The following is an 18463-nucleotide window of genomic DNA, read 5'->3' on the forward strand; positions in this document are numbered from 1 at the left end:
GTTAATGTGAACCTTTTGTTTATAGAAAGAGGATAAAAACAGTTGTGACCAACAAAATCTGTGATTGCATGGGGTGATAGTTCCAATTCTGAGGTTTGGTGGTAGACAATGAAACAGAGAAGAAGAGCTCTCCTAAGCGACCTTTACTTTCCCTTCGACAGTGCGCTGACACGTTCTGGTGGCTGAAGTTAGCGAGCAAATCATGGACTGAAGTCCTTCAACAGCCTGTGATTGTATCACTAACTTCAGCCACCAGAGCGTGTCAGCATACTGTTTAAGGGAGAGTATGGATTATAATAATGTGTTTGTTAGACATTGATCTGCTAATGAGTACATTTCAAAGATTTTAGGCCAAACTTGTAAAACTAGTGGAGGATCCCTTTAATGCATCGCTCCCGACATGACAGTTTTTAAATTACCGTGATTTCTGGACAATAAGCCGCTACTTTTTTCTCACACTTTGAACCCTGTGGCTTAAACAATGACGCGGCTAAATTGTGGATCTTTCTCAGTATTATAAGCTTCATGCTGCCACAAAATTAAGCTCCGTCACATTAGACCAGGTGGAATAATGAAATTATTAACATTAAAATGTTTTTGCTCGCACAGAATCATTCTGATCACTCATTTTGTCATGATGCACACTGCCTCGTCATAGCAACGACGCGGAAAAATGTCAGAGAGAGAGAGAGAGAGCGCAAAGAAGAATAAACAGAATAAAGTTGTTAAATCACGTGTTAGGTTTGTTCAGGATTGATTGGTGCTCTGGACTCTGAGGCTGATGGAGACGCTTCCATAAGGAGGACGGACAGACGGAGCGAAGATCAGAACATCCTGTATACAGGCTGTATACAGCATGTTCTGATCTCCGTCAACAGTAAAAGTCAGTCAGTTTGTAATAACATAACAGCATGAAGTTACCAAATCACCACGTTGGATTTATTCAGAAGCGATCGCATCCGTATTCTGACTCAGAGTCCGATTCGCTGTGATCGCTCCGTGGTAGTTCACGGTAAGAACAGATGAAGTGGTTTATCAGTCTGGTTCCAGTAAAAAGTGACCATGAAAAGCTGTAAATGGTCTGATATGTAGATGTGGAGCAGTGAGGAGGAGACTTCATGTAGTAAAGGAAACTTATCAGTTGAAACACGGATATTTCTGTGAAACCTAACTTGTGTACAGCAGCCCGCCTACCTGCCCGTTCTGATTGGTCGATTTGTCTGACGGGCACCCTCATCAGCCAATAGGGTGCGGCCTATGTTAGGCTGGGGAATTTGTGTGGATTTTTCTCTAAAAATGGCTAAATTATTGTAATGCGGCCAATAAAACAGTGTGCTTTATAACCCGGAAATTACGGTATAATGATCGCCACTTGAGCTCATATACCACATGAGAGCATATTCTGAAAGATAACAAGACTGATAACCTTTGTCCACCAAATATTTTCACCTGAAACTAGATGAAGACTAAATGTGACATCTTCATCACAAGAAAACTTAGCATCATGTAGTAGGTGTGCTTGTCGCAGTGTAATATCATGACTGTAAAGGATCCTCCTGTATTTTATCCCTCAGTGCTCGGCCAGTGGTTCTGCCGTCCTGGACTCCTTTGAGATCTCCACAGAGAGCGGGCGCTGCAGCCGTTTCCCCAAACCTGAGCTGGAGATCGCCTTCAGCTCCCTGCAGCCAAACCGCATGGCTCTGAGACGCCAGGGGGAGAAGAGCGCCGTCACTGTCAAAATCACACGCTCGAGTCGCAAACGCAAAAGCAGCGAGATGGAGAAGGTAGGGAAGTGGAGGTTCTTAACATATGGCTCAAGGATTTCTGTGTGCAATAATAATCCAGAAGAGATCTCATCACAAAGAAAACATAAAAAAGACCAAATACCAACTTAAAACAGACACAAAGGACTAAATAATCAATAAAATCCTTTGCGCAGCAACACTATCTTATTTTATTTCCGTCCAAACTCCCTCAATGTTTTATGTTTAAATTTTATGGCATCTTGTCACGTGATGGAGGAGTAGAATTGAATATGTTTTCTTCTTCTCTGGGTATAATTATACATACAACAAATAGAGTTAAAGACCAAAAACTGACCCTGAAAAACGTCTCCTCGACGTCTCAGGGCTTTTTCTGACAGTCTGTGCAGTGTCCGTTTCATATTTTTTCCAAAAATTTTTCCTGATGAGGGAGGAGGAACCTTTAAGATGAATATATGTGTTCCTCAGATTACAGACAGTCAATGTTCTTCTACTTCTGAGACTGGAAACATTTGTGGTCAGCTTAGCACGTAGAAACTAGTTCCATGTTTGCGTTAGCTTAGCATGTAGCAACTAGTTCCATATGTTTGCGTTAGCTTAGCATGTAGCAACTACTTCCATATGTTTGGTTTAGTTTAGCACGTAGAAACTAGTTTCTTATGTTTGGGTTAGCTTAAGAGGTAGAGACCAGTCCCTCACGTTTAGTTAGCTTAGCACGAATCAACCACTCACACATGTTTGGGTTAACTTAGCATGTAGCAACTAGTCACGCATGTTTAGTTAGCTGAGCACGTAGCAACTAGTTCCATATGTTTGGTTAGCTTAGCACTAATCAACCACTCAAATGTTTGGTTTCCTTAGCACGTAGCAATTAGTTTTATATGTTTGGATTAGCTTAGCATGTAGCAACCATTCCCACATTTAAGTTAGCTTAGCATGTAGCAACCAATTACACATGTTTGGTAAATGGATGGAATGGACTTGATTTATATAGAGCTTTATCACCACTGAAACAGTCTCAAAGCGCTTTACATATCAGCTCATTCACCCAATCACTCTCACATTCACACACCAGTGGGACAGGACTGCCATACAAGGCGCTAGTCGACCACTGGGAGCAACTTAGGATTCAGTGTCTTGCCCAAGGACACTTTGACACATAGTCAGGTACTGGGATCAAACCCCCAACCTCTCGATCAGAAGACGACCCACTGCCACCTGAGCCACGGTCGCCCACGGTTGGTGTGGCTTAGCATGTTGCAACATTCCCACGTTTAGGTTAGCTTAGCATTTAGCAACTAATTCCACAAATTTTGATTAGCTTAGCATGTAGCAACCAGTTACACATGTTTGGTTTAGCTTAACATGTTGCAACCATTGCCACGTTTGGGTTAGCTTAGCATGTAGCAACCAATTATAAATGTTTGGGTTAACTTAGCATGTAGCAACCAGTTATAAACATTTGGGTTAGCTTAGCATGTAGCAACCAGTTATACATGTTTGGGTTAGTTTAGCATGTAGCAACCGTTCCCTCATATTTACAGCTCAGTATATAGCGATCAGTTCCACGTGTTTGGGTTAGCTTAGCATGTAGCAACCAGTTACACGTGTTTATTTAGATTAGCTGTTATCAGGTCTCTCTAGTTTAATGATTATTTTGCTGCTTCCTGAGATTTATTATTAAATTATGTAAATGATCCAAGCCTAGAAACCTTTATGCATGTCATCTACTTTGTGTTTTTCTCATGAAACAATATAACATGCATTTGTTCCTGTGAAATCAACACATTTAGTGTTTTTTATTAAAGAGCAGCCACATGTTCACATCTGTACAGAGAGTTGGACGTGATACAGACAGACTTTAGTTCCATTAGAGCAGCGCAGAACATGGTAGTAATGGCTCTAATGGGACGAGATGGAAAAGTTTGGAACTTTAAAAGCAACACATCTCACAGCAGCTGTGAAGTCTGACTAGTTCATCTCAGGTTATTACAGTTATTACAATGGGCTGTAATAGAAATATAAGAAGACCTACTCACAAAAACTGTGTTTCTGGAGTCACTGTGTGTGTGTTTGCTTGATTCATTGTGTGTATTTTTGACACAGCTGTGAGTTTTCTGTAGTCATTTCATCTTTTTAAAGATTATTTGTTTTTTGGAGTTATTTTGTGTTTATTTATACTATCTTTGTTTTGTTTTTGGGGTCATTTTTTCTGTTTGTTTTATACAATTTGTTTTGTAGTTTTTCTGAATCATTTTGTGTTTTTGGTTGTTGCATTTTTTAATATTTTGCTGGTTTTTGGAGTCAGTATGTGTATTTTTTATGTGTTTCTGTCATAATTTTGTGTATTTTTCATACATTTTGTGTATTGTTTTAGTCTGTGTGTTTTTGTATTCCATTTTTTTTTTTTTACTTTTCTTGTGTTTTTTGTTTCCACTTGTATTATTTTGTTTTTAGAGGCGTTTTTTGTTGTTTTTAAAAAAATAATTTTTCTATTTTGCTTATTGTGGTTTTTTATTGTCATTGTTTAAAAATTTTCAAATGTATAAAAAGTAGTATTTTTAAATGGTTTATTAATAAAATGATTAGAAACAGTTTTGAGCACCTTGAGGATGAAATGAGTTGAAAACAATTTGATTTAAGTGAAAATGACTGGAATACGTCATGTTTTTCTAATAGCGTCTTCAAACAAAGCTCTGTGATGTTTTAACTAAATGATGTTTTCCAAACTAAACTATTAGGACCATTTTAACTAAATCCAGTCTTTAGGTGTTTAATACGCAGCTTTTTATAACCAAAATCTGTTTGTGTTTTCTTCTCCAAAGTCTCACATTTTTAGGAGCAGCAAACGGAAAACTAAAGCCCAGGTACAGCTTTTTAGTTTTTACCTTTTCATCAGAAAGCCTCATCTTCATCATCGTCTTCATCGCCATCATTCGTTCATTTAGCTGCTGTAGCGTAGCTTCCATTAACGCAGAGCACATCATCATCATCTGTCATTAGCTCAGCTTTATAAGTTCAGCTCTAGCACAAATAACTGAAGGTTGGATTTAAACTCACACACAGTATAATGATATTTGTATTTAAATAGAAACTATCACAGCTATATTTACATTTTTACAGCTTTTAAAATGCTTTTATTATTATTTATTTACAAACTACAAGCTTTAATTATAAAATATATAAATTGAAATTTAAAGTTTTTTTTTCCTTTCAAACTTGAATCTGCAGTTTTCTTATTTGTTTGTTTGATTTAATCTTAAAAGAAAAGTAAAGTATGGTCTGTTTTTGTGAATTTTCTTGCTTTTGCTTTACATTTTTATCATTTTATGTAGATTTCAGTGTGTTTCTGGAGTCATTTTGTCTATTGTGTCTAGTTTTCTGTATTTTTTTTTGTCCTTTCCGTCTTGTTTTTTGTTTTGTGTAGATTGTGTATTTTTAGGGTTATTTTGTGTTGATGTTATACAGTATGTGTTATTAAGTTATTTTGTGTATTTTGCTGTCCTTGTTTGCCTTGTTTTGCATGTTTTTTGTTTTGTGTAGATTTTTTTCATGTTTTTAAAGTTATTTTGTGCCATTTTTTTGTAGTTTTGTGTAGATTATATCGTTGATTGTGTTTGTTTGTATACTGTGAACATGTTTGGTTATCTTAGCACTCAGGTTAAAGGGGCTGGGCTCTGCTGTGATTGGTTGGTGTTTCTTGGCTTTGAATCCTATTAGTCTTTGTTGTTCTGCTGAGTCATGTGTACAGATGAACTGACAGGACAATAAAAGAAAAGTGTGTGGTGCTTTCATGGAGACATTGATCTCAGTGCAGTAAATCACCTCTGATCACTGCTGCCTTCACACACGCTGCGTCTACTGGGCCGTGCGTTAAAAGCCTTTTTTATCTTTTTCATCTTAGTCGCTTCCACGTTCCAACCCTGATTCTATCAGACGCTGTTTATTCCTTCAGGTTCACGAAAATGTTCTCTGCAGTGTTAGTATTTTACGACGCTGCTAATGAGAGTTTTTTCACATGCTGTGAAACAGAAAGTCTGCCTGTCACTCAGAAGGAACGCGTTACCACGGAGACAAAGTGCAGCACAAAGAGCTCACACACGCTGAGACGTTTAAACTAAACATCAAAGTCAGGATATCAGCATGTCAGCCACTTTAATCTGTGAGGGATAGCACATGTGAGTGAGTTGTATCTTCTGCTGCTGGAGGAGATTACAGGTTCTCCAACCTGTACGACACGTGTCAAATCCATTAAAATGACAGAAAGAAAAACATGAATTATTACCTGACTGCATTTAATAACTCAATTAGTTCAAAGAACTGTTAATTGTTCAAAAAGTCCTCGAAATATTTAACATTTACCCAGATTAACTCATTCAGTGCCATTGATGAGATAACTCGTCATTTCAAATCCAAACGCTCAGTGCCATTGACGAGATAACTTGTCATTTGCATTTTTTTCACGGGGATTACTAGAAAACACCCTGACGGAGGCTCTCATCAATATCTAAGATGTGGGGTGTTGTAGTGACCAACTGTGTCCTGAAAATGGCAGTAGTGCACCTTTAGATGAGAGATTAGCCACTAATGCTACCCAGCAAAGGAGGAGAAGCAGGAACGAGGGAGATTATGGCGCTACAGAGTGATATTGTGACGTATACAGCAGGTCACAGCTCCACATACTAACACAGAACATGTGTGGACCTGAGTGGATTATTGATAATGTTGAGATGCATGTCGGGGGGGGGAGCTCATTCAACTCTGACCCAGATAGATAAATAATAATAATTTCATCATCAAAAGCCCGGTATCAGTGTTTTTATTTTTTTTATATATAAGGAAACAATGTTCAGATGTTAGAGTTGTTACTAAAGCAAAAAAAATAGCTTTAAAGTCACTGACAGGGTTTTTTTTAGAAAAAGACTTTTTTCTCAGCTTTTTGCTCCGAAAACTGAAGATTTGTGTAAAACTTGCTCTATTCAACGGCTGATTACAAAAGAATGAAACGAGCCAGAAACAATTTTTTTTTTTTGTTGTTGATGAAAGTAGAGGCTTCAATCTTTCAGAATCTGGTGTCAGATTTCAGATAGTCATCGTAGAAAATATTCTGTGGGTCTTTAAATATCAGTCAAAATGCTCAAAAACGGCTGGAACTGAGGATGGTAGAAAATCTGAAAATGGTTGGCACTGAATGAGTTAAATAAAAATCTGTCACAAAATCAATTAAATTTAAAAGAAAAGAACCTGCAGGGACTGATTTGTCATTTATTGCTTGGATATGTTGAAGTTAAAAAGGGTTCAAGTGGCAGACATTTTTATTTATTTATTTGGAGGGGGTAGGGGTCTGTCACCAAAAATGGTGGAAAAGGTGGTGAAATGGGATTTTAAAAACCACAGAAATTGGTTCAAAGTTGTAAACTAAAGTGAACAAAAACAGACGGAAAAAGTGGTAAAAAGGGTTCAAAGTGTCAATATTGGTTTAGAACGGGGGTTGGGGTAATGTAGTTTTCAAAATAGGAACAAATAATGGCCAAGGCAAATGGTGAATGTGGTTAAATTGGGGAAAAAGTGATGAAAATAGGTTCAAATATGGTGAGTTTGGTGTAGTTGCAGAAAAAAGGTAAAAATGGGCTGAAATTGTTGAACCAGTTGCTCTGAAGAACATGTCACAAATCCGTACTGTAAATGTCATTTATCTGTAGAATTTCAAACTAGGACACATTCTTGTTGAAATGTGCTCATTTGAGTATCCCCCCCCACAATGTGAAAACTAAAATACATAAACGTTCAATAATAATAATAAAAAAAAAAGCAAAGTTTCTCAAAATGGCTGTCGAAATGAACAAAATGATAATGTGCGTCAGCGATGACTCGTTGCATCCCGACCTTTCTTCACTCCTGGTGTTTTTAAAGCAGAGTCTTGTTGATGACTCACTGCAGCTCTTATTATTTCACACGTTCCAGAGTGAAAGTGATAATTATATTTATCAGCAGTAATCCTCTCACACTGTATCTCTCTGTGCACATGTATGCACCTCAGTCTGCCTTGTCGTTGTTGTTGCTGCTGCTTGTTGTACTTAGTTTTTATGTAATATACATTATAAATACAGTTTAAAGTGCCATTTTTACATCATTTTTAATACTTTTTAGTAACAATGATTGGACATTCATGTGCATTTCTTATCAGATAAATAATGTCTTTTTCTTTTTATTATTTGTATCACTAAAAAGACAAGTATTTAATCTTGTATACTTTTTTAATCATTGCCTATAGATTTATTTACTAACTGAGTATCTTTTAGATTTGATCTGGATTTTTCCCATTTTATGTATTTGTTTTTTTAAAAAACAGTTTATTCACCAATAAAGCAGCAAAAACATTCATAATATCAAAGTCGCATTGTATAAATATTAGGGCGGCCAACTTTGGTCTTTTAGTCGACTAATTGGTTGATGCTGTCGTGGTCGACCAAGATTATCATTGGTTGACCAGCAATGACATCAGTTTCAATATCTTTAAAAAAAAATGCAATGCACTTATATAGGTAATAAGGTTTATTTATCAATATAATATCAATCCTTTTTCTGCACAAGAACATAGATCATCATTATATGTGATACGTGGATTATGTAAATAGATCCACTTCACACCTGTGTTTGATGTGCGTTTGTTTCCCCATGCGCTGTTCTGATGACATCAACAGTTTATTAATAAAAACAGGCTTACCTCTAAAACAAATGTAAATATGTCATTTGTACAAGGAAATAATAGGTTTTAATTGTAGGTTTCAGGTCAGGCTCTGATATAAATACCTAATGTCTGTCAGACCTGTAGGTTTCACTTTTGTTTAGTCAGGTTCTGGTCAAAGCTTGAATAAGGTTCATATCATAAATAGTTTGTGTTTAAAAGCTAATTTGCACCACAAAACACTGTAAATATTTGTCTTTTTCTTTCTCCTCGTCCTCCTCTGCACCTAATCATTCATTCTACGTTTTTCTTTTCCATTCTCTGTTTTTTTTTTTGGTCGACTAATCGCTACGTGTGCCATAGTCTTGGTCGACCAACCATGTCCTAGGTTGACTACAGCCCTAATAAATAAGGAGCAGATTGAGCCAAATGGAAGGTAAATGTGAAGGTGTTAAACTTTAATAAGTCAGCAGCAGTTTTTATCCACATAATGGAATAAACTAAAAATAAAAAGAAAAATGTTCATAAAATTAACTTTTATTATAAATATCAAAAGGACAAAATGGAAAACACATGTTGAAGTAATATCGAGGCTCTCGGGGTTTAGAAATAAATCAATAAATATTAGGGCTGAGGTGAAGCTAGTCACACACTTTATAAGACCAACCCACGAGTTGAGAACCTCTGATGTAAAGAACCGTGTGTGTGTGCGTGTGCACAGGATGATGTGGACGCAGAGAACAGAAAGAACACTGGAACAAAGATGACTCCGCATCAGGATGAGGTGAACACACGCACACACTCTCATCACTAGTGTAAATGTGATATTTCCCCATATGTGAGAGTATATTCAGTTGATTTTTGTTCTAAAAATTAATATTAAATATTTCATAAATACATTTCTGGTACAGGAAGTGAATTCCATATTTTCCAGTATAGTCCGTTTCACTTTACCAGCCTTTTTTTGAGACAAAGGATGCTATGCTAACAATGGTGAAACAGGCTAATTGCTAACAGCTCACACTATAAACCAGTGTTTCTCAAAAGGGGGTACGTGATAGCAATACACGGGGTACTTGAGAGAGAGTGAAAAAAAAAACTCTCAAACTTTATTGATATATGATGTTACACACTGTTACACATATAAATTTGTCCTCTGCATTTTAACCCATCCCTGGGTGGCAGTCGGCAGCCACGCGTGGGCTAGTGGTTAATGACGCTGGGTTTGTAATCGGAGGGTTGCCGGTTCAAGCCTCACCTGGGCCATTACTGTGGGATGTTGAGCAAGTCCCTTAACCCTGAACTGCTCCCCAGGCGCCGCAAAATGGCTGCCCACTGCTCCTCAGGGATGGGTTAAATGCAGAGGACAAATTCCATTAATGTAATAACATTACATGGCCAATTAAAGGCAAAAGCCCCGATTTAATCTTTAATCTTTAATTTTTTGTGGCGCCTGGGGAGCAATTCGGGGTTAAGGGACTTGCTCAACATCCCACAGTGATGACCCAGGTGGGGCTTGAACCACTAGACCACCACTCTCTATGAGCAAATGGTGTCAGTCTTGGTCCCAGAAATGATAGCCACTAAATCAGAGCCTTTCAACTTTGGGGTTGGGACCCCATGTGTGGTCGCCTGGAGTTTAAATGGGGTCGCCTGAATTTTCAGAATTTTTTTTTTAATTGTTATTCTTTTTTTTTAATTAAAACAACACACAACCTTAAATAACTGTATTTCTATACTTTCACTTTGTGAAATATAAATCTAGTTCAACTAAAATGCAGTAAAAAGCTCAAACATGATCAAAAACTAATTCCAGAAAAAAATGTCTTGATTATCTTCTTGATATCAAAACGGGGACTTCGATTCAGAAATAAGAGAAAGGAGGACTAGAGCCTAAAACGTTTGAGAACCAGTGATATAAACAAACCTATAGTCGACTCAGAGCTGGAACTGTACAGCAGGGTTAACGTTTGTATGCTAACGTACATACTGTACGTAGTTCCACTCCTCCTTTAATGTGTGTGTGTGTGTGTGTCCGTCCATGCAGAGCCGTTCTCCCACCACTCGTCTCACCTCTCAGAGCTGCAGGAAGGACGGAGCACTGCAGAAGATCGGAGACTTCCTGCACAGCTCTCCCACTCTGCTCGGCTCCAAAGGTCGGTGTGAAGAACCACAGTGTTACCAGTTTAGTTAGTGACCGTACACAATGTGGTGACATCATCTGACCATTGCTCAGAGAGAACAACAGCACTTCCTGTGTGTGGTGTATCTCTTCAGCTGGTGATCATTATAACTGGTGACTGGCCACAGCAAAAGCACACCTTCAAAGCTATTTGTTCACAAGATAACATGATCACCAGTTCAGCTATAACCTTCATGATGTGACGGCTTTTGTTTCATATTCCTAATACACATGCCAGTCACTAAATAACGTGATCGCTAAATGAATCTAAACTCAACTTATCAGAGAACTGATTGTGATGAAAACTGTTCTAAACTAAACAAGAGAAGCCAAACTGCCTCTAAACACTTTATATTTATCATTTTTCTACAATACCGACACTTTTTTTCAACAAATCATGTTTTGTACTGTAAGTCAGGGGTTCTCAAACTTGGAGTCAGGACCCCAATTGGGGTCGCCTTCAAGAAACTAAGAAGATTTTAATGTTTTACAATTTGAGCCCATTTTTGCTTATTTTCATCTTTTTTCTGCAACTCCACCAAACACTATATTTTAACCTATTTAATCACTTTTTCTTGTCATATTTTTTCTTCTAATGTATTTTTGCTACATTTCTTCCATTTCTGACACTTTTACATCACATTTTAATGACTTTTCTGCACATTTTTCCACTTTCCAGACATGTTCAGCACTTATAAACCCTTTCCACCTAATGTCATATATTGACCCATTATTGTCACTTTTAACCTCTTTTCACCATATTTCATGATTATCATGGTCGTGTCCATTGTTTTCCAGTTTAAAATAATTGTTCCTTTTTACCACTCTTTCTGTCTTTTATTGCCCACTCCAATTTTCAACTTCTAACCAATTTCTATGAATTTTAAAATTCCATTTCACCACATTTTCCACCATTTTTGGTCACTTTGAACCCATTTTACTTAAAAACAAGGATTTCCATCTTTAAGATGACTATAATAATAATAATAAATGTTCCTGATAACAGTGGATATTATTCAGATTCATAGATCAATGGACATAATTTTGCTGACTCACAGAGCGTTTGTAGCTAAACTTTAGCAGTAGTTCTGCTTCCGTTCCCTCCGGGTGCTGCTCTGACTCCAGCTGTCAGTCACCAGCCTGGGGGCGGTTCCTTCTGTCTCCGTCTCAGCAGATTTAATAAAGTGAAAAAAACAAAGAATCTGAAGGAGATCCTGGACACAGATGCAAAACTCACTTATTTCACTCATTAGCATTGATTTTAATCTCGTTCTAATGAAGTGCCTGAAGTAAACCTGAGGGTGACCTTCACAGCTGGAGCACGAGGTCACTGTTTGTCTGCAGGCAGTCACATGACCCAGCTGGGTTTTTAGAATGTGTAAAGGTGACTGAGGAGAAGCTGAAGCAGAGTTCAGATGAATTCATCTCAGCCTCAGGGATCCACAGTTTGTCCTCCTGCTGTTCAACGTCTGCATTACAGCTGCAGCTGTAGATCACCATCATTATTTATCAGATATAGATGTAGTGCAGACCTCATTCATCAAATAATCAAATATCATTTGCTCAAAGTAAAAAAAAAAAAGATAATTCTCACCTTCTTCCAATGATCGTGGGAAAATGAATGGAAAAAGCATTTTGTGTGATTTCAGCGTAACTATTCCGTTTACGTAAACCAACTGGAGCGGTAAAATGTTACATTAACTACAATATTTGCATTTCCTGAATAAAACGAAAGTGAGGATGAAGCTGTTGAACCACGTCACAATCACATGAGGGAATTCACATCATCCATTTTATGATTTGCTTGCTCATAACATTAGTTTAGCATTAGCCTAGCGTTAGCATTAACCTGTCATTACCATTAGCTAAGCATTAGCATGAGTCTAGCATTAGCAATATCTAAGTATTACTCTAGCGTTAACATTACCATTAGTCTTGCATTAGTATTAGCTTAGCATTATCTTAGAATTAGCATTAACCTAGAATTAGCATTAGCCAAACATTAACCTTGCAATAGCTAAACATTAGCCTAACATTAACTTAGCATTAGCCTAACAATAACATTAGCCTAGCATTAGCATCAGCCACGCATTATCATTAACATTAGTCTAGCATTAGCAATAGTAAAGCATTATCATTCACTTCCAGCCGTTTTCAGAGCAGCCAACCCCATATTGACAAGTGTTTTAGATGATTTTCACTGATATTTAAAGACCCACAGAATATTTTGTACTATGACAATCTGAAAATTGACACCGGATTAGAAAATATTTGTTTTTGTTTCTAGCTTGTTTTGTTCTTCTATAATCATTAGTTGAATAGAGGCAAGTTTCACACAAATCACCAGTTTGTGACAAAAAGCTGAGAAAAATGTCTTTTTCTAAAAAAAAAACCTATTAGTGACTTTGAAACATTTTTTTTTTTTGTTTTAGTGACATGTCAACATTGGTTTCCTTCTATAAAACTACAAAAACAACACTGAGACCAGACTTTTGATGACATTATTATTATCATTTTACTATCTATGTCAGAGTTGAATGGATTTCTTACTGTATTTTGGCGTTCCTCCAAGTCTTTCTCCACAGACAACTTCCTCCTCATCCTGGACATGCTGAGTGTCACTGCTTGTCCAGTTTTTTGATCATTTTCTCTCACCATCGCTACACTCTCAATAGTCCACTTAGTTCCACACATGTTCTGGTTGAGTGTGTGCTACTGTGAGCTGGTGGGAACTTTATCTATTCTCACAGCGCCATTTTCTGTCTCGTTAACTCCTTTCCTCTCCTCTGTTGGTCACTACATCATGGTACAATTTAGATATTCACCGAAGAGCTTCATCACACTGTCTCCTAGCAACCCCAGCCGAAAAACACAATCGACGTCTTTAGACGTCTTTGGCAGTCAATGAGTTAACATTAGCCTAATATTATCATTAATCTAGTATTATTATTAACCAAGCATTAGCCTAGCAGTAGCAGTTGCTTAGCATAGCATTAGCTTATGCCTCCTACATCCTCACTATATTTATGTTTGTTGTGATTTTATGAAGTTGTAACAGTAAAAGAACTAAAGTTTATAAACAGAAAAGGAACATTTGGTATATTTTAAAAGTCCTTTAAACTGTTTGGTTTCTCTGAGACTGTGAAGGAACTTTGACTCACACTTCAGAGTGAAAATGACTCACACGTTAACTTTCACTGTGTCCACAGCGAAGAAGATGATGAGCCTGGTGGGCTCCCCTTCCTCCTCTTCCTCCTGCTCTTCATCGTCCCTCAGCCTCAGAACCAAGAAGAACAAAAGGAAACTTTACAGGCCAGAGATCTCCTCCCCCATGGAGGTGTCCCCCCTCAATGTAAGTCACACACACACACACACATTTCATCTGAATCCTCCATGACTCGTGACGTTCAAATGATCTGAGTTCATGATTGGTTCATTGATAAAGTGACTGGTTGTGTTTTCAGATGATCAGAGAACCGGAGGAGAAGGAGAGTGACCATCAGAACATGATGAGACGCCTTCGCTCCAGGATGGGGAAGTGATCCATTGATCCCAGTAACTGAACACTACGACACACTGTCACTACTTTATGATTTGGGAAACGTCCGTGAAGACGAGTCAGTGACTCATTTACTCTGAACTCGACTCTTTACACAGCGTTGCTGTGTGTGTGTGTGTAGTGTGCACATTGTGTAGTTGTGTTTTTATTACTAGCAGCACTTTATCTGTGTTCATGACGGAGTGAACACAGTTAATCTTTTGTACACAACATTAAAACCTTTTTCTCTCACTTTCTGTCACTTCCTCCTAAAACAACACAACAACGCACAAATATACATGTTTGGTGTTTATATTAATATTTATATATATTTTTTTTTAATTCGTAACTTTGCTGCCTTCTGTGTGTTTGTGTTCATTTTATGTGCTTCAGTTTAGATTTTTGTGTTTTTTGTTGTTTTAGAGTCATTTGTGATTTTGTGTGGGTGGTGTTTGTGTGTTTTAGTTATTTTAATTTGTTTTTTGGCTTTGTGTTTTTTTTTTTTAATGTGGTTTGGTGCATTTTGGAGTTGTTTTTTTGTTTTTGTAGTCATTTTATGTAGTTCATTTTGTGTGTTTTTCTTGTCGTTTTATGTACTTCATTTGTCGTTTTGGAGTTTTATTTTTGTGTTTCTAAATGATTTTGGTATTTTTTTGTGTAATTTTGTGTGTTTTTTTTGTCTTCTGTGTTTTGGAGTCATTTGTGATTTAATTTTTCTGGTTTTTGTGGGGAGAGGGAAGTCTGGGCCTCCCTACTGAGGATTCTGCCCCCGCGACCCGGAAACGGCTAAGCGGGAGAAGATGGATGGACGGATGGTTTTTGTGGTCCTTTTGTGTATTTTTTATGTGGTTTGGTACATTTTGGAGTCATTATTTATGTTTTTAAGTCATTTTGTTTTTGTTTTTTTGTGTTTTTTAAAATGACTTTTTCAGTCACGTTGCTTATTTTTGTTACAGTTGTTGTTCTCCATCCTGTGTCTAACCAGACTCCACAGAGGTGATGTTTTAGTGGTGCTGGTGTTAATTGGCCCTGCTGTCTCTTAGTAACCTCATTAATGCACTGATTGTATTCATCAGCAGGTGGTGCTTGTTGATTGGTAGATTTTTATCTTCACAAAGGAACGCTACATGTTGGGTGAAGGCCAAACATTTGTTAACGACACTCCCACATTAATGAAAGAGTGTCTGCGCTCACACAACTAACTGTGAAGGCTTTTATTGTGAAGGCTAGAATGATGACGTTGGATTGGACGGAGCCAGGAAACGCCATCTGGACACATTTCACCACCTCTAAATGTGTGGGAACCTCCTCCTGTCATGGACTGGTTGGACTGGGAACCATCAGCAACACACACAGAGAGACCTGCAGTAACACGAGAACACACACACACACACACAAAGTGATGCTAAAAATAACCACAAAACGCCTCCCAAAACACACAAACAACAATGAAAATACATAAAACAGAAACACTCAAAACAACTAAAATGTACAAAATTACCAATGCACAAAACGGTAAAAAAAATCACAAAACAACTAAAATACACAACAGGCCAAAAAACTCCAAAGTCAACAGAAAATACACAACATAAAAAATAAACAAAAGAACTGTAGTAATACAACAACTCCAAAAACAGAAAAGAAAATTTCACAAAATGCAACAAATAGTTAAATAAATGTTCAAAATAAAGCCACAAGACATCTCCACAGGAGAGAAATCATCTTCTAGTTTCCTTTTCCTGTAAAGAAACCCAACATGTTTAAAGGAATATGAAGAGACCGCTGCACAGACAGTGTGTTGACGTGCTCTGACGGCACGTCTCCCTGGTCCTCACTAGTCACTTTATTACATAAGAAACACAGTGTTACACTCCTTCATCTAAAGTTCAGTTCACATGGTTTTTTTAGTGTGGATCCTGAATCTGATCTGTTTTGACGTCTTAATGTGTTTCTACTTCCTGTCGAGGTCGTTTTCAGGTGAACTTCATAGAGGACAGAATCTTCTGGAGACTCAACATCAGAGAAAGTCTGACATGACACAGGAAGAGAATTAAAAGCTCCCAGAGGAGGGCGGAGCCTAGCATAGTTAGCTTAGCATCGCTCCTAGAGGGCTCCTGTCCTGCATGTTTTCTATCAGAGAGACGACACAAACATGTTATCATCTTGTGTGATTTTGATGTGAAGTTGTGTTCTTGACTGCAATCTACGGCCCTCGTCTGTGGTAACAATCATGACATTAGATTATTATATTTTAGGTTTACTGGGTAATTATTATACTGTATTCCTCAGTAGATCTGACATTTTCTTGCACGTGTCCTACAATGACCTTTAAAAGCATCGCCGTGTTCAGTGGTGACCTCCGTGATCCTCACATAATGACATGAGGTGTTACAAATCCACACGCGCCTGCATCCTTTCAGTGATCACATTAATACCAGCAAAGCCTCTCATTTCACTGTGTGTGTGTGTGTGTGTGTGTGTGTGTGTGTGTGTGTGTGTGTGTGTGTGTGTGTGTGTGTGTGTGTGTGTGTGTGTGTGTGTGTGTGTGTGTGTGTGTGTGTGTGTGTGTGTGTGTGTGTGTGTGTGTGTGTGTGTGTGTGTGTGTGTGTGTGTGCGTCCTTCCAGCCAGGCTCTGTGAGGACGTGGTGATGGTGTTGACAGTTTTCTGTGTGAAGCTGGATTCAGTGAACAGGTGTGTGTTCTTTCCACTCTCAAAGCAACAAAGTGAGACAGTTTCCTCTATGCTAAGCTATAGCAGGGAATATTCCCAGGGGCACTGGGAGCTACGTGCTAAGCTAACCCAAACATATGGGATTTGTGTCTAAATGCTAAGCTAACCAAAACATGTGGGACTGGTTGCTACGTGCTAAGCTAACCCAAACATGTGGGACTGGTTGCTACGTGCTAAGCTAACCCAAACATGTGGGACTGGTTGCTACATGCTAAGCTAACCCAAACATGTGGGACTGGTTGCTACGTGCTAAGCTAACCCAAACATGTGGGACTGGTTGCTACGTGCTAAGCTAACCCAAACATGTGGGACTGGTTGTTACGTGCTAAGCTAACCCAAACATGTGGGACTGGTTGCTATGTGCTAAGCTAACCCAAACATGTGGGACTGGTTGCTACGTGCTAAACTAACCCAAACATGTGGGACTGGTTGCTATGTGCTAAGCTAACCCAAACATGTGGGACTGGTTGCTATGTGCTAAGCTAACCAAAACCTGTGGGGCTGGTCACTGGTAATGAATCAGTGTTCACATGAGCACAAATGACATAAAAATGAACATGTCCTGTCTATGATACATGGTTTCCTCCTCCCTACACAACATAAGATCCACATCATGCCTGAATGGAATATGAAATGGATGCTACACAGAACATGTCTATAATAAATAACTGTGTTTTATGATGAAGGTGATCTAATGATGACCTCAGAGCCAATAACATGGGTTTCCTCTGGGTCTGTGTGAAACGAGGAGTCCGTGACACTGTTATAGATGCTGGAAAGTAGATGTTTCATAATAGATAGAAAGTGAAAAGCTCCCAGAGAGACACAGAGAGGGTAAATTTAGCTGCACAGATACAAGGATAGATATATATACACAGATGGAGGAGACAACCGTCTTTGTTGAGCTGTTAAACCTGACTGTGGGAAGCATCATTTCTCATACACACACACACACACACTTCATCCTCAGGGTGTTTAAAGGACATGAGCTAAAGGATGAAGAAGCAAAACACTAAATGTCACAGAAACAAATCACAGTGGATTTCACTGAGATGTTCACATGTGATCAGAAAACTAATGTTCAATTTAAAAACAGGAAGAGCTTCAGACGCCTCAGCTGAACTAAAGTCACTTTGTCCTCGTTGCCAAAAAACACTGCTGAGTTTAAGCTCGTTGGAAGGATTCACTCTTTGGTTTTTACCAGTTTTAGGTCATGTGATGCCCCAGGTATGAGTGCTTTAACTCGCCCTCGCAAATAAATGAATAACAATAGATAATTTGTTTCTTTTTTTTAAGTCTAAACAGTGTGTAAACATTATTTGTTTTTGCGACACAACAAACCATTAAAAAAAAAACCTATTTTTTAAAAATTTGAATAATACACTATGTGTCAGTGCAGGGGAATTTCTACTTACCTGTTTGGTTTTACTAGTCAGTAACAAAAATCATAAAACCAAAGAACACTATGTGCAAACAACACAGAATTATATAGAATAGAACAAGAATTAAATACAAATATTCATAAATATGGGCAGAAGATCAGCAGGTATAGTTACAGATT

General features: G+C 38.0%; 1 protein-coding gene across 1 annotated transcript in view; it reads left to right on the forward strand.

Moving 5' to 3' along the window:
- Nucleotides 1-14225, forward strand: part of LOC114476886 (kinesin-like protein KIF20B) — a 39850-nt gene extending 25625 nt beyond the window's left edge. The window contains exons 31-35 of the mRNA XM_028468880.1: nucleotides 1575-1784; nucleotides 9173-9235; nucleotides 10499-10607; nucleotides 13843-13985; nucleotides 14098-14225. Coding sequence (XP_028324681.1) covers nucleotides 1575-1784; nucleotides 9173-9235; nucleotides 10499-10607; nucleotides 13843-13985; nucleotides 14098-14175 — 603 coding nt within the window. The 3' untranslated portion in view covers nucleotides 14176-14225. The remainder of the gene's footprint in view (nucleotides 1-1574; nucleotides 1785-9172; nucleotides 9236-10498; nucleotides 10608-13842; nucleotides 13986-14097) is intronic.
- The last annotated feature ends 4238 nt before the right edge of the window (nucleotides 14226-18463 follow it).

The sequence above is a fragment of the Gouania willdenowi genome, chromosome 15 (genome assembly GCF_900634775.1).
Source record: "Gouania willdenowi chromosome 15, fGouWil2.1, whole genome shotgun sequence".
In the NCBI taxonomy this organism is placed as follows: Eukaryota; Metazoa; Chordata; class Actinopteri; order Blenniiformes; family Gobiesocidae; genus Gouania; species Gouania willdenowi.